The following is a 12,030-nucleotide window of genomic DNA, read 5'->3' as shown; positions in this document are numbered from 1 at the left end:
GAATTCTTTCCTAACTGATGGATTGGGCGTGGTGGAACCACAGCGTTGCCTCCTGGGTCACCCGATTCATCACCTTTTCATTTCTTCCTTTGAATATATACGTACGTGCTCGACTGACGGCTAAGACACGCCGCCATGAGAAGCAATTGGCACATAAGAGGTGGGCGGACTGGTGCAGTAACCTGAGGACAGGAAGTAACAGCAGGACCCTCTGGATGACTTTCAGAGGCGTGTAAAAGGGCCGGCAGATCACACCGAAGGAGTATGCAGATCAAGCAGCAGTCCTTTTCTTCCCAAATCGTGAGCAGTCTCCAGCGCTAGTGCCGACAAAGGACGCGTTAAAGGCAGGAATAATACCGTCGTTTGACACACTGAAGCTGCTGTCTGGAATACAAGAAAGAAGCGTAAAAACAACGCCATTACATGACAACATTCAATACGAGGTTAAGAATTGAGAGCCTTACATTTTTGGTTGGGATAAATGATGTATGACAAAGAGGAGAAATTCCTCTAGGCTGGAAATATTCGGCCATGGTCCCGATACCAAATGGTGGAAAACATCCCACCTGCATACAGTAATTGCGGCCTACTGCAATAACGCCTACAATTTGTAATATTTATGAGCAGGTATGATCGACACGCGCTTATTTTGTCCATCCCTCGGCTTGGCGACATGCGAGAGCAAGTAAGCAGACGAAGAGGAAGAAGTGGTCACCTCTTCTGGGCAGTGCCATCAAGTCAAAGGTCATCATCACCAGAAGAAAAGCAGCGGCATCCACACACCGGCTACCTGAGGAGGGCCGTGCCAGCCCCTGCAGAAAACAACGCATATTACCTGCGAGGTAAGATAAAGCGGCTTGAGCTTCCTCAAGTGAGTCCTTCCTTTGACAAGAAACTGACAGGCATTGTTAGGCCTCGGCCAGTGCGCCAGCTTTATTAGGCGGGCTCGCCGCGTTGCCCGAGTATATCGCATGCACGAAGCGGCAAGAAAACCCTTGCGAAGTACAAAGAGTACAAAGGCAAAGATACCAGCTGTCTTCACGAAACGACACGGATGATCTGACAGGTCGCCACGACATGCAACCGTCGGCAATGAGCGCTCAAGCTGACGTCACTGCTACTGCACCAAGGTCCAAAGAGCTACTTGGCTCGTTAAACATTGACGCAGGAGTGCCTGGAACGCCTTCAGACTCTTCGCCACTAGCAGTAGACGTGTCGTCTTCGCGGCAACAGCAATCAGAACTGGTCTCTCTATTTCCTACGTCATTAAAGCAGTGTGCTTTGGAGCTGTCGGAAGCACGTCAGACATCGGAGCCTGAGACAGTCGAGTACGGGACCTTGACTCTCGAGTTCACTCCCGTGAAGCTGAGCGACCAGAGGTCAAGATCGAACCAGTGTTCCGCCAGTTCGCACTCTAGTACCTCAAGCACTCAACCCATTTCCATGGGCGTCCAGCACCAAGAAACGTCTGCAAACAATCCAGGGTTCATACGTGTCTCTTCAGAAGACTTTTCGGCCGCTCACCCCCAGTGTTCTTCGCCGACGTGGCATTTGACAGCCGTAGGTCAGCCTCAAGTCAGCCGCAAGTCAGCGCTCAAGCAGCCTCTCTCACCAATAAGGATCTTGAGCTCTGCAGGTGCATCGACGCTTCCAACGGTTGCCGCTCTGGACAGTGAGACGCAGCTCGTGAGTGAACGACTCAGCGGCGAGGTGAAGCCGTTAGCGGAGTCGCAGGGTTCACTCAAACCAAGGTCACTGCGATCTGGCAGTGAGATCCCTTGGAGGCTCGACACGATGCGTGGAACCCTGGGAGCCATCACACACGCGTCTGCGGCAAACCACGAACAAGTGGTTCCTTCGGAATCTGCCATTCGCTCTTCGGGGCAGGGCGCAGAGCCGGACATGCCTCCTCTGGGCGCTGCCGAGGCTGACGAAGCGTTCGCTGCACCTCGCGTTCCGTGGGCCACGTTCATCACCATGGGGATCCACGTGCATGCCCACTGGAGCTACTTGCACAGACACCATGCCGAACGGTGTGCCAGCGTCGCCGCCATACTGGATGGTGGACACTGGGATCGGGTCGCGTTCGCCGCCTTCCATCACAGTGACGTCGTGCACCTCACGTCCAACATGTTCTCCTTCTTCTTCAAGGGTCTCCTCCTCGAAACGGCTCTGGGCCCCATTCACTTCGCCTCTGTCCTGGCGACTGCCGTCGTTATGGTAGGACTGCTCAGCGCTCTGGCCTTGCTGATGTTATACGAAGTCACCAGCCTGTCGCATGTGCAAGTAATGTGCATGCACACGTTCGCAGGCGTCATCGTGTGTCTCGAGGTTCTTACTCGCAAGTACTTTTACTACTCGAGGATCCACTACGGCAAGTACGAGTTCGGACTCAGGCCTCTGGCGTTCGTTCTCTTCGAACTTCTTGTGTTGTACGCGTCTTCCGTGAACAATCCTCTGCCGATGATCAGCGGACTTGTGGCAGGCGCTTTCCTGTCTAAAACATCACTAGGGAAATTCATCACCAGGTGAGGTTCTTCTTGTCTCTGCGGAAAATACCGCAGCAACATTTAGCGCAGCGGTACATGTTTACGAGCAACACAATTAGCGAGACTCAACAGACCTTCCTGAACCATCTTCTAAGCCAGTATCTGCAAAGCAGAAGGCCGACTGTAGGTTTACTTGTGGCTTAATGGCAAGTAGCTTCCTCAGACATGTAGGACAAAGGAGGGCGGTATTGTGAGCAATCATTGAATGCTGCAGTTGTTTGGAAGGGACAGGGCTGTCCTGTTTGCACAATGCATCTGTCGAACAGTTTAGTATAAAAAATGGGGGGCGGGGCAATGTGCTTCTTTTTAAACTGAACAAGTTTTATCCAGCAAAAGGGTATTACGCGTAAGCGAACGCATCGAAAATTGCACCCCTCTAGCTGAAGACTGCATGCAGACCTTCCTAAACCTTAATCTTCTAAGCCAGTGTCTGCAAAGCTGAAGGCCGACTGTAGGTTTATTGTGGCTTAATGGCAAGTAGCTTGTAAGCCTCACCTCGCACATGTAGGACAAAGGAGGGCGGTATTGTGAGCAATCCTTGAATGCTGCAGTTGTTTGGAAGGGACAGGGCTGTCCTGTTTGCACAATGCATTTGTTGACCAGTTTCGTATAAAAAATGGGAGGGGGGGGGACAATATGCTTTTTTTACTGAACAAGTTTTGTCCAGCATAAGGGTATTACGTGTAAATGAACGCATGGAAAATTGCACCCCTGTGGCTGAAGTCTGCATGCAATTAAAAACGTTGGCTTCGGTGCTCAAGAGAACTGCCGGAAAATGACAGTGGCGAGCCGTACTCTCATTACACGCACCAGGGCGAGGAATTGCCATGGACGTCAATGGAAGAATTTTATGACGTACTTGTCCCACAAATATATTTTCTTCTTGCCGGTAACAGTACGTTGTTCAGTGTACTTTTACCGTTCTATGGAGCTCTGCAGCGTTAGGTCTGACTAGCCCATTTATAAAGTGGCGTGCTCGTGCGCAGTTCGATGCACGCGGTGGCGATACTTCTGACGTAGGTACCTCAGCCACTTCAGATTTATCGCCACCGCGTATGGTATGGTTTCGCTGAAATATGTCATATTTGTTCTGTCATTTCATTACCTGAATAAAACGCGTTTGATGTCAGTGTACATTAAGGAACCCCAGGTGATCGAGCTCAATCCGGAGCCGTCCACTACGGCATCCCTCGTATCCTAAGTGTAGCTTCGAATACCTCTTCCTCGCTCTGAAAGGCAGAGTGTAATTCAAATATTCGTGACGTGTCGTTTACTGAGACGTCGCTGCTTCGTAACCCTGCAGGATCCAATATCGCAGGCGGCACATATACTTCTGCGTCCTTCCCAATGCGCCCGCCACGTTCCTGTTCGTCGCTTCTATCATTGTGGCCTTCCTGTACGGACCGTACTCGGACCCTTCTGCTGCGGCGGGGTCGGCAGTGGTGTTCCGACACCCCGTCTGGCAACCGCCGATCCTGCCGGCGTTGTACTTGAGTAATGCCTACCAGCTCGCCTACGTCGTCCTCACCCTGCTGGCAGTCGGCCAGGAGCTCGAACGGGACTTCGGTCACTACAGGTCAGGAATACGCGGGCACCTCTATCACCACATGGAAGAAGCATTGTTATGCGTCGCATTCGCCGCCATTCACTTCAACAACCTTCACTACGCTAGGTAAAGCAGTCGTCGCGTAGGCCTGAAAATGACCTTGAATGACCTTCAGCCCAACCACGTTAGTCATTTATGACCACATAAGGTACAGTTATGGTGTCCAACCCTTGACCCCTGACCTTGACCCATGACTTTTAATTAGCTTTTGACATTGGGTGACCTTTGGGTTGACCTTTGACATTAGGTGATGCTTGGGGTGGGGGTGTCGAAGACCATGTGATACCACGTCATAGCCACGTGATCGTGTGGGTATGAACGGCTGTCGCGAATGTGTAGCTGCCATGGACGAGCCTCACACGCTTAGCAGCGTCCTTGCTGTTCGCTGAATTTCAGGGTTAGCCAAGTCAAGCCACTGACATTTTTTTAGCGAGGGCATGCGGCCAAAGAGCGCCAAACAACATGTCAACTCAGGTGTGTTACCGTTTAGGTGTGTTATGCTAGGTAAAGCAGTCGTCGCGTAGGCCTGAAAATGACCTTGAATGACCTTCAGCCCAACCGCGTCTATGTGATAGGTTCCCGAGTTGGTTGTCTTGATACAAGCCTTGCCGTTCAGGCGGAGACGACGTTTGTTCGGAAGCAGCCATTGCAGTTCAGAGACGGAGGACTGAGGGATTTGATGAGGACGAGAAGTTTTCCATGTTCCCATCCGCGGAACAAGAATAGCACTTCTGATGACTTTTTTGCGGCACATCTTGTCCTCGCAGGTTTATAAAAAATGTTGCCTTTCGCACAATTCAATAAGCGCAACTTCGCGAATATGCACGTCTCCGTACGAAACGGCGGAGTTGTCAGCACCATGCAGGGACAGCGAGTCTCCATGGCGACGCTTGACAGCAGGGGAACGTTGCTCCTCAGTGTCACTCTTAGCAAATGTGATTGATTGTAGTGTCCCGCTCGTATGGAATTATGGTAATACGAAGTCCATAAGACATGGAAAAGCATATGGACATCTATATCTTGTCTGTACGAACTCCATAAGCACTCCACATAATTTCCATACGATTTCTATACAGTGCACATGACGTCATATGTAGTCCATAATTAAGCGTCCATACGTGCTTTTCATATAGTCCTTACCGACTCCGTATGCTTCATAACGACTCTATATAATCTATGCGGAAACGTATGGAGTTACGGGACTCGTCGTATGGAGTCTTTCAACAGGGTTGGGACTCGAGCTTTTCTGGGCTGGACCTACAGAGCCCGTGGGCCCACATTATGAGAAATTTAAACCGTGCTTTTGCTCTATTCACCTTTTTCTCCTTCTGCGATGCACTGAAGGAGGAAGTTATGAATAAAATAACGGCGAGGTAACTGTCTTACACTATGTGGATACTCCTGAGCTGTAAGGGAAGGGATAGAGGAGTGGAAGGGCGAGAGAGACACAGGTACAGGTAAGGACCACATAGCGCCCAAGGCATGTGCGGCTCCAATCCACATCCTTTGTAACCTGCAATCAGTCCATTGCCGACGGCAAAATTTAAAGTTACAGCGTAACCTGTAAAAAAGGTGCACTTAAGTCTCCTTGCGTGCGGAAATGCGAGAGCATTTCGAGTTCCGTTCACTGCTCTGTTACTCAGTAATGTAACTAAATTTTTATTTCTAGGTTTTATTTTTTATTTTATTATTTTTATTTATTTCATGTTATTTTATTTTTGTTCTTGTTTTCATTTGAATATTTTTATTTTGTGCTTCGCTGCCTCCCAAGGTCGCTTTGACGAACAGGACGAGTAGAGCAATTCGCCCTGAAGGTACACTGTATGCTGTTACTCTAAATAATTACGGTGCACATATTTTTTCAAAGTGTGCGCCTAAAGTAAGGGTTGCCAGGATTAGAGCGTAGGGTGCTTCAATGCATGCGAGACTATAAGCGTCAGAACAATGCATGCGGACGCTGTTAGGGCCTCATCGAAGTGTTGAAGGTGCTGCAGAGGCCACACACACCACAGTGTTCGGTGAGGACCGCCTGTTTATGAGAAAGCCGCCCGGAAACTGTGATCAATGAGACATCTTTTCCCGACTAACGCTTAAATCAATGCTGAACAATCTGCAGTGAAGCTCGTTTGGCCACGATGCTGAAATTTGCGACCCTAAGCCATCGAGGTACGTTCGATGGACTTGGTTAAAGAGAAGTCTTGTGTTTTTTGTAGTGAATAAAAAATCATTAAAATAGAATAAAAAAAAGGGAATATAAATAAATAAAAAACAGTGTCCATGTCCGGCGAAATGATATGCCAAGAGGAGCACAGGCCACTGACAGGGCGCATTGTAGCTATCACATCGTGCCCTTATGGCGGAGCTTGGGTCCCGAAAATTTTTTTTACCAGTCATTTGTCAGCGCGCCAGGTGTCAGGCGCTCCTGCTAAAGAGTGAGATGTGCAGTTGTGTTTTGTGAACTTTGTTTTCCCACCGTTCAACTTTGTCTTTAATTACTATATTAGTTTCCAATGTTGTTAGTTTCTTAATAAACACTCATCTTGCAGCTCAAAAGCAAATCAACGAGACCATGCAATCGACTACCTACAATACCGGGTTGTCTTCATTCCTCGAAACGCGCCTCTATTTTATAGAACGCTATAGTTCACCTTACGTGAAACATTCTTCATATATAACTTTAATGAAATTTATACTTTCTTTCGGGACTCGGAAAACTGTTGTCCTCATCCCTCCATGCGTGAAATATAAATTCCGGTGCAGCTTTCTGTGCCTGGCATTCGGGTTGCTGTTTACCGTGAACGTCCTCCAAGATGGGCTGTCCTGGATCCTCTGGAAATACCTCACCGCCTTTCGAGGCGACTTCCCGACCCCAGTGCCGCTTTCGAGCTCTTGCAGCGCTGGTCTGGTCGGTACTTTGCTGGCCATGAAGATTATACACCAGAAAAGGCATCCTTACCGCGACTACCAGGTGGCGTCGTTCCCCATCCCGATGCCATTCTGGACGTGCGTGCCGCTAGAGCTGGCCCACCTGCACCTCTTCATGCCGCGCGGTTCCACCGTGGACCACGTCACGGGAGTCCTCTTGGGCCTCATCTTCACGCACTACTACCGCGAAGCTCCTGCCGCGGACTGAAGGCATATAACCCGCGCTTTTATCATGTTTGGATGACGAATAATAGACACTGGTTTATCTCTCAACTGCGGCCAATATGCGGACCGAACGTTACTAATGCGGGCATTGACCTGAGGGGCCAGCCGCGATGACACTGAGCACAGAGCTTCCGATTGACGTACAAATGCCAACACAATTGCGTGCAAACTGAAGTGAATCGAGCAGCGGTTCTTGCAAACTGGCGCATCTGTTTACTTGGCCTGAGATGTTGGCCTGACTCGCTGCTAGTACGCGGAAAAGTATCTCAACCACCGAATAAACCGGTGAATGCCGCAAGCGCGTGCTCTTCTTCAGGCTGTTAGTGCGTTCTGCAGTAGGATACAACTTTAAAAAAAGGTTGGCAGCAGTGGGCCATGGTCCGCGGTGTCCCGTATTCCTCCGCTGACTATAATTACAACAGCGAACAAGTTCAGCTTTTTAATGTTTACTGTTTGAACAATAGATCAAAACTCTGGCGTTGTATAGACTATGTAGTATACACACATTACGTAGGAAGCTCCGCCGATATCAAGTTTCAGAGCGAAAAGCTCTGCTCCTGCCATGCGGAGACTGAAGGTCATCTGGCTCTTGGATTTGACCTCTAACGGGAGTCGCGCCGCATGTGCGTGGCAGGTGCTTAGATCTTCTTCGTCATCGACGCCATAGCTGCGCACTTGGCAGTCATGTCCACCGCTGCGCTGGCTGCTGCTCGGCCGTTCCTCCTCGCCAGTTGTGGCATGTGATGTGTCACGTGATTCGCTCTCGCGCTCAGCAGTCACGTCCGCCACTGCGCCGACCGACGCTCCGGATGCCCGCTCTTGCACTTGTGACACGTGACGCATCACGTGATTTGCTCTGGCTGAAACAATTCACTGAAGTCTTGAAAAAAATAATGAACCAGAGCTAAACCTTGTCTAACCATGCTTAACAGAGCTTTCGCTCTGTGTATCCTGGTTCAGGTGAGTTGAGCCACAGCCACTTTTTTCGCCCCGCCCTCCTCAAACGCGTACTGACCTTGCGGAAATTCCTAAGGTGCGCCCATATCAATCGTCGCGCTTGAAAGCTATTCGATGGTGAACACGGGCTGCTCTTAAGTACTGCGCTCGGTGCTGTGTGTCACCGCTCATCGTACGTCACTTTGATGTGGTATGACGCCACTAGTACTTTGGTTGCGCTTCCCACGCATTGACGTCAGTACAAATCGCCCTATAGTGATGGCTTTCGATCGCGAGAACGAGCATTTAGGTACTTTCTGGAAGCGAATTAAAATGTGTTTTAAACGTTTGTTGTGCCCAACGCATGGCTGAGTCTCCCGAGAAGCGGCAATAGGGAGCTTTAGAGTAGGGGGCCCCCCGAAGAAGTCTGCGACGTAAAAATACGCATTGAAAGAACGAGAGCCCTTCAATCCTTAAAGGACATTGGCAGAACGTAAGGCAAGCCTTGCCTCTTGGGTTAAGGTTAGCGGAAAACGCAGTTTTGCCAAAACAGCGTGTGCGCCCCGACGCCGCTCTACGTTCCGGCAACATGGCGGAGCCCGTGGTGGTGGTGAAAACTTATTATACGCAGTGGAGTTTGGGACACGCAGGTCCCTGGGCCTCCGCACGGCCCCAATGCACTGATACGTTCATGTCCCGGAGGTTCATGACACTGGCAGCCCGGCTTGTGGCGATGGTTTGCTTGGCCGGGTCCTCGGAGCGCAGCAAGGTCTCCCTAGCCTCCCAAGTGATAACGGGCTCCAGGCCTCGAGGGGGAGGATCCGCCGGGCAGAGGAAAATGATATGATCGAGAGTGGCTTCGGGGTGGTGGCAGAGGAGGGAGGGGTGTGTGGACCTGGTGGTAGCGCTAGCGTATATAGGTATATGTAGGGGGAGGACAGGGAGCGCTTTTGGAGGCGTCTCCGAAGTGGCTGATGATGATTGTCCAGGGAAGGGTGGGGTGGGTTGGAGGGTACAGGCGATGCTCGGCCATGCAGGCCTGCGCCCGGTTACTGAACGAATGCATGCACTCCCGGGATGGATGAATGGAAGGTAGGAGCGTCCCTTTTGAAACGGGGTGGTGGCAGTTGCCATGCATGCTCGGCCTTTTTTGTTTATCTTTATTTAACTGTGATATAAACTGGCCTTAAAATTCGCCATTTTCTATAAATACGTTTTCAGTGCTACACTTCTAAGTTTTAACTTTAAGTCATCTCACTGCTTTTGAGCCACCTATCTTCCACTACCATTGTTATCTCTAAACCCTAGGGCCTCAGGAAGAGTGACTGTGCCTGCATCGACATCCGGATGGATACCATAACTTCCGAGTATGAGGTATTCGACAGCACATGTGTCATCTTCTTCATTAAATTTGTTTTTGTAGCGGCGCGCTCTAAGACTCCCTGGTCTAGCTTCAAAGAACTGTAATCTTGAGTTATCATAGAAGTATTCCTTCCTGATCTGCCTTTTCCAATATCGATATCTAACTCTCCACGTTTTTATCTGTCGTTCAATGCTCTTTTTTCTCCGTCCTTGTGTTCTACATACTTAGTTTCCTAGTTCTTTTCCGCTATTGTGAGTCAAAGCATAAGTACTTAAATACCTTAGCTTCCCACCTGCCATCGTCCAGTTTCCGCAAACGTTCTTCCTATAATATTTTACTCATAGCTTCCCGAGCTTCGAACGATGCCCAGCCCATATCCCCCTGTACTGGCCCGGTTGTGGTTTTTACTTGGGCACCCAGTACTAATCTTCCAACACCTCTTTGATTTACTCCTACTCTCGACTGAACTTCTGCACTTAAGCACAGAACCGCATTCCCGAAAGTAGGCCCCGGCACTATTATTCCTTTCCAAATACCTCTCAATGCTTCATATTTGTTGTACTCCCATCATACTCTGTTTCATTATCCCGTCATCTCTTCACCCTTTTGTCCTATAAGATACTGTTCGTGCTTCTCCGTGTATACCTGTCCTTTGTTCACCCATACGCCGAGATATTTGTATTAGGCTACTATGGATATTTCACGGCCTTGTATTGTAATCCCCGGATTATCGAGATCCCCAGGTCGGACGCCGCCGGCGCCCGATTGAGAGAACCTCAATTTAAAGCGGTCCAACAAAGGAGTAAGCCGGGCTTCGCTTTCGAGTTTCCTGGAGTGGACAGCCACCCATATCAGCTCCATGCGGGTCGCGTGTGCGGCGGTGGTGTTCAGTATGGAAAATGCAGGGACGTGAACTTTTCCGCGCGGAAAATTTAGTATCGCACTTTTGGAGTCGGATATGCATCGGGCCTTTGTGTGTCTGATGGCGGCCTCTTCGGCCTCCTCCGAGGTGGCGTTGGGGGATATGTGAAGGGTGGAAATGGGTTGGAGGGAAGGGTTGGCGATGGTTGCTACCGCGTCCTCGCCTGTGCATGCGGCATCCACACAGTCAGCATCCGGTTCGGAGGCATATAGTGTTTGCGGAGCGCCCATGCGCGGGCTTTACGGCGGGGTTCGTAGTAGGTGGAGCGCATGTTTTGTGGGGACTGGTACACTTCGGTTTGCTTCCCCGTGATGCGTCTTTCCTAGTTAGTTACCCTGACTAAACTAACGGCGCGACTGCTGCGCGCGTGCGCGGGGATAGGACTCTCCCTGCGGCTCGGCAGCTCGGCGCGCCCGGACTGTTCGGCGCGGCGCTCCGTTCTCCGCCAGTGGGGCGAGGCCACGTGGTGGGAACATTCTCCCGCCAGCACATCCCGTCCGGTCCAGGAGTTTCTCCATTGCCCTACAGAGGGCGAACGTTCGCTCGCAACCGTGCTGGTGAGTCGGACGGCCTCCATTCCTTAGTGTACTTTGTTGCTAGCCGGCGTTATTGTTGTTGCAGCAATGAATGCCTTGTTTGTGTCAGCCAGGGTGTCGTTCCTTTGTTCTCCCTCAGAGCAAGGCCCGGCGTGGTCGGCGTGCGCTCGATAGCGCGCGCGATCACGGCGTGGGGTCACGTTCACGGCAAACAAAAGGCGCGCGAATCTTTCGCTTGGTCCACGGAGGAAGACTATAAGGAGTGGAAACTCCGCTGTCTGCGGCGACCAGAAAAGGTCACAAGCCCGCGGCGCCACTATCATGATGGCGGCGCCTGGCGGCCTGGAAATAAACTACTGAAATACAACGTCACGGCGTGCCCGCTGAAGCAAGCACCCGTGTCGTCTGCTTGTCGTCTGCTCTGAGCGCGCGCCGCCGGAGAGCAAGCCGAGGCCGCCTGCCCTGGCGCTGCATTTTTTTTTTTCGCTGCGGCTTCTACGAGGCGCCGCAAGGCGCCGCCACTGCATGCGCCCCCGTCGGCGCATACAATTGTGACATCTGGTCGCCTGGGCTCGCTCGCGCAGACGGGAGTTTCGCCTCCTATATAGTCTTGCTCCGTGCATGGCTTGCTCTGAAGATGCCCGCGCCCCAATTTGAGCGACTAAACGATTTACAGAGCTGCTAGGCTTAGAGAGTACGCGTCGTCTGACGTCAGAAAGCGTAGTTTCAAAAAGGTGAACGATTTTGGTCTCTAGTCAAATTGCATACTGCGACGCTGCCTGCCTAGAAGTGGCGGCGGTAAGGGCGGTAATCGATAGGAACTACGGAACGGTGGTCACCGGATCCCTCAACACTAGAGACTCGCTCATAGCGCAAGTGGACGCTCTGGCGTTAGTCTGCAGGAGCACCAAAGCCAAATTCATACTTTGAGACAGCAAGATAACAGTAAGAAACTTTAATAAGGGGAT

The 12,030-nt window shown here is 50.9% G+C and overlaps 1 protein-coding gene across 1 annotated transcript; it reads left to right on the top strand.

Moving 5' to 3' along the window:
* The first annotated feature begins 795 nt into the window (after positions 1–795).
* LOC144108313 (uncharacterized) lies at positions 796–7,366 on the top strand. The gene is made up of 3 exons (XM_077641577.1): positions 796–2,528; positions 3,853–4,125; positions 6,916–7,366. The coding sequence occupies exons 1-3, from the start codon at positions 1,078–1,080 to the stop codon at positions 7,286–7,288; spliced, it is 2,097 nt and encodes a 698-aa protein (XP_077497703.1). The 5' UTR covers positions 796–1,077; the 3' UTR covers positions 7,289–7,366.
* The last annotated feature ends 4,664 nt before the right edge of the window (positions 7,367–12,030 follow it).

The sequence above is a fragment of the Amblyomma americanum genome, chromosome 10 (genome assembly GCF_052857255.1).
Source record: "Amblyomma americanum isolate KBUSLIRL-KWMA chromosome 10, ASM5285725v1, whole genome shotgun sequence".
NCBI lineage: Eukaryota > Metazoa > Arthropoda > Arachnida > Ixodida > Ixodidae > Amblyomma > Amblyomma americanum.
The sequence above is the reverse complement of the archived record's forward strand: the minus strand, read 5'-3'. Positions and strand labels throughout refer to the sequence as shown.

Coding starts and splice junctions, on each gene's coding strand:
- LOC144108313 (XM_077641577.1), top strand. CDS start 1,078: ATGCAACCGTCGGCAATGAGCGCTCAAGCTGACGTCACTGCTACTGCA. Junction 2,529..3,852: donor CTAGGGAAATTCATCACCAG/GTGAGGTTCTTC, acceptor GTAACCCTGCAG/GATCCAATATCGCAGGCGGC. Junction 4,126..6,915: donor CGGGACTTCGGTCACTACAG/GTCAGGAATACG, acceptor ATTCCGGTGCAG/CTTTCTGTGCCTGGCATTCG.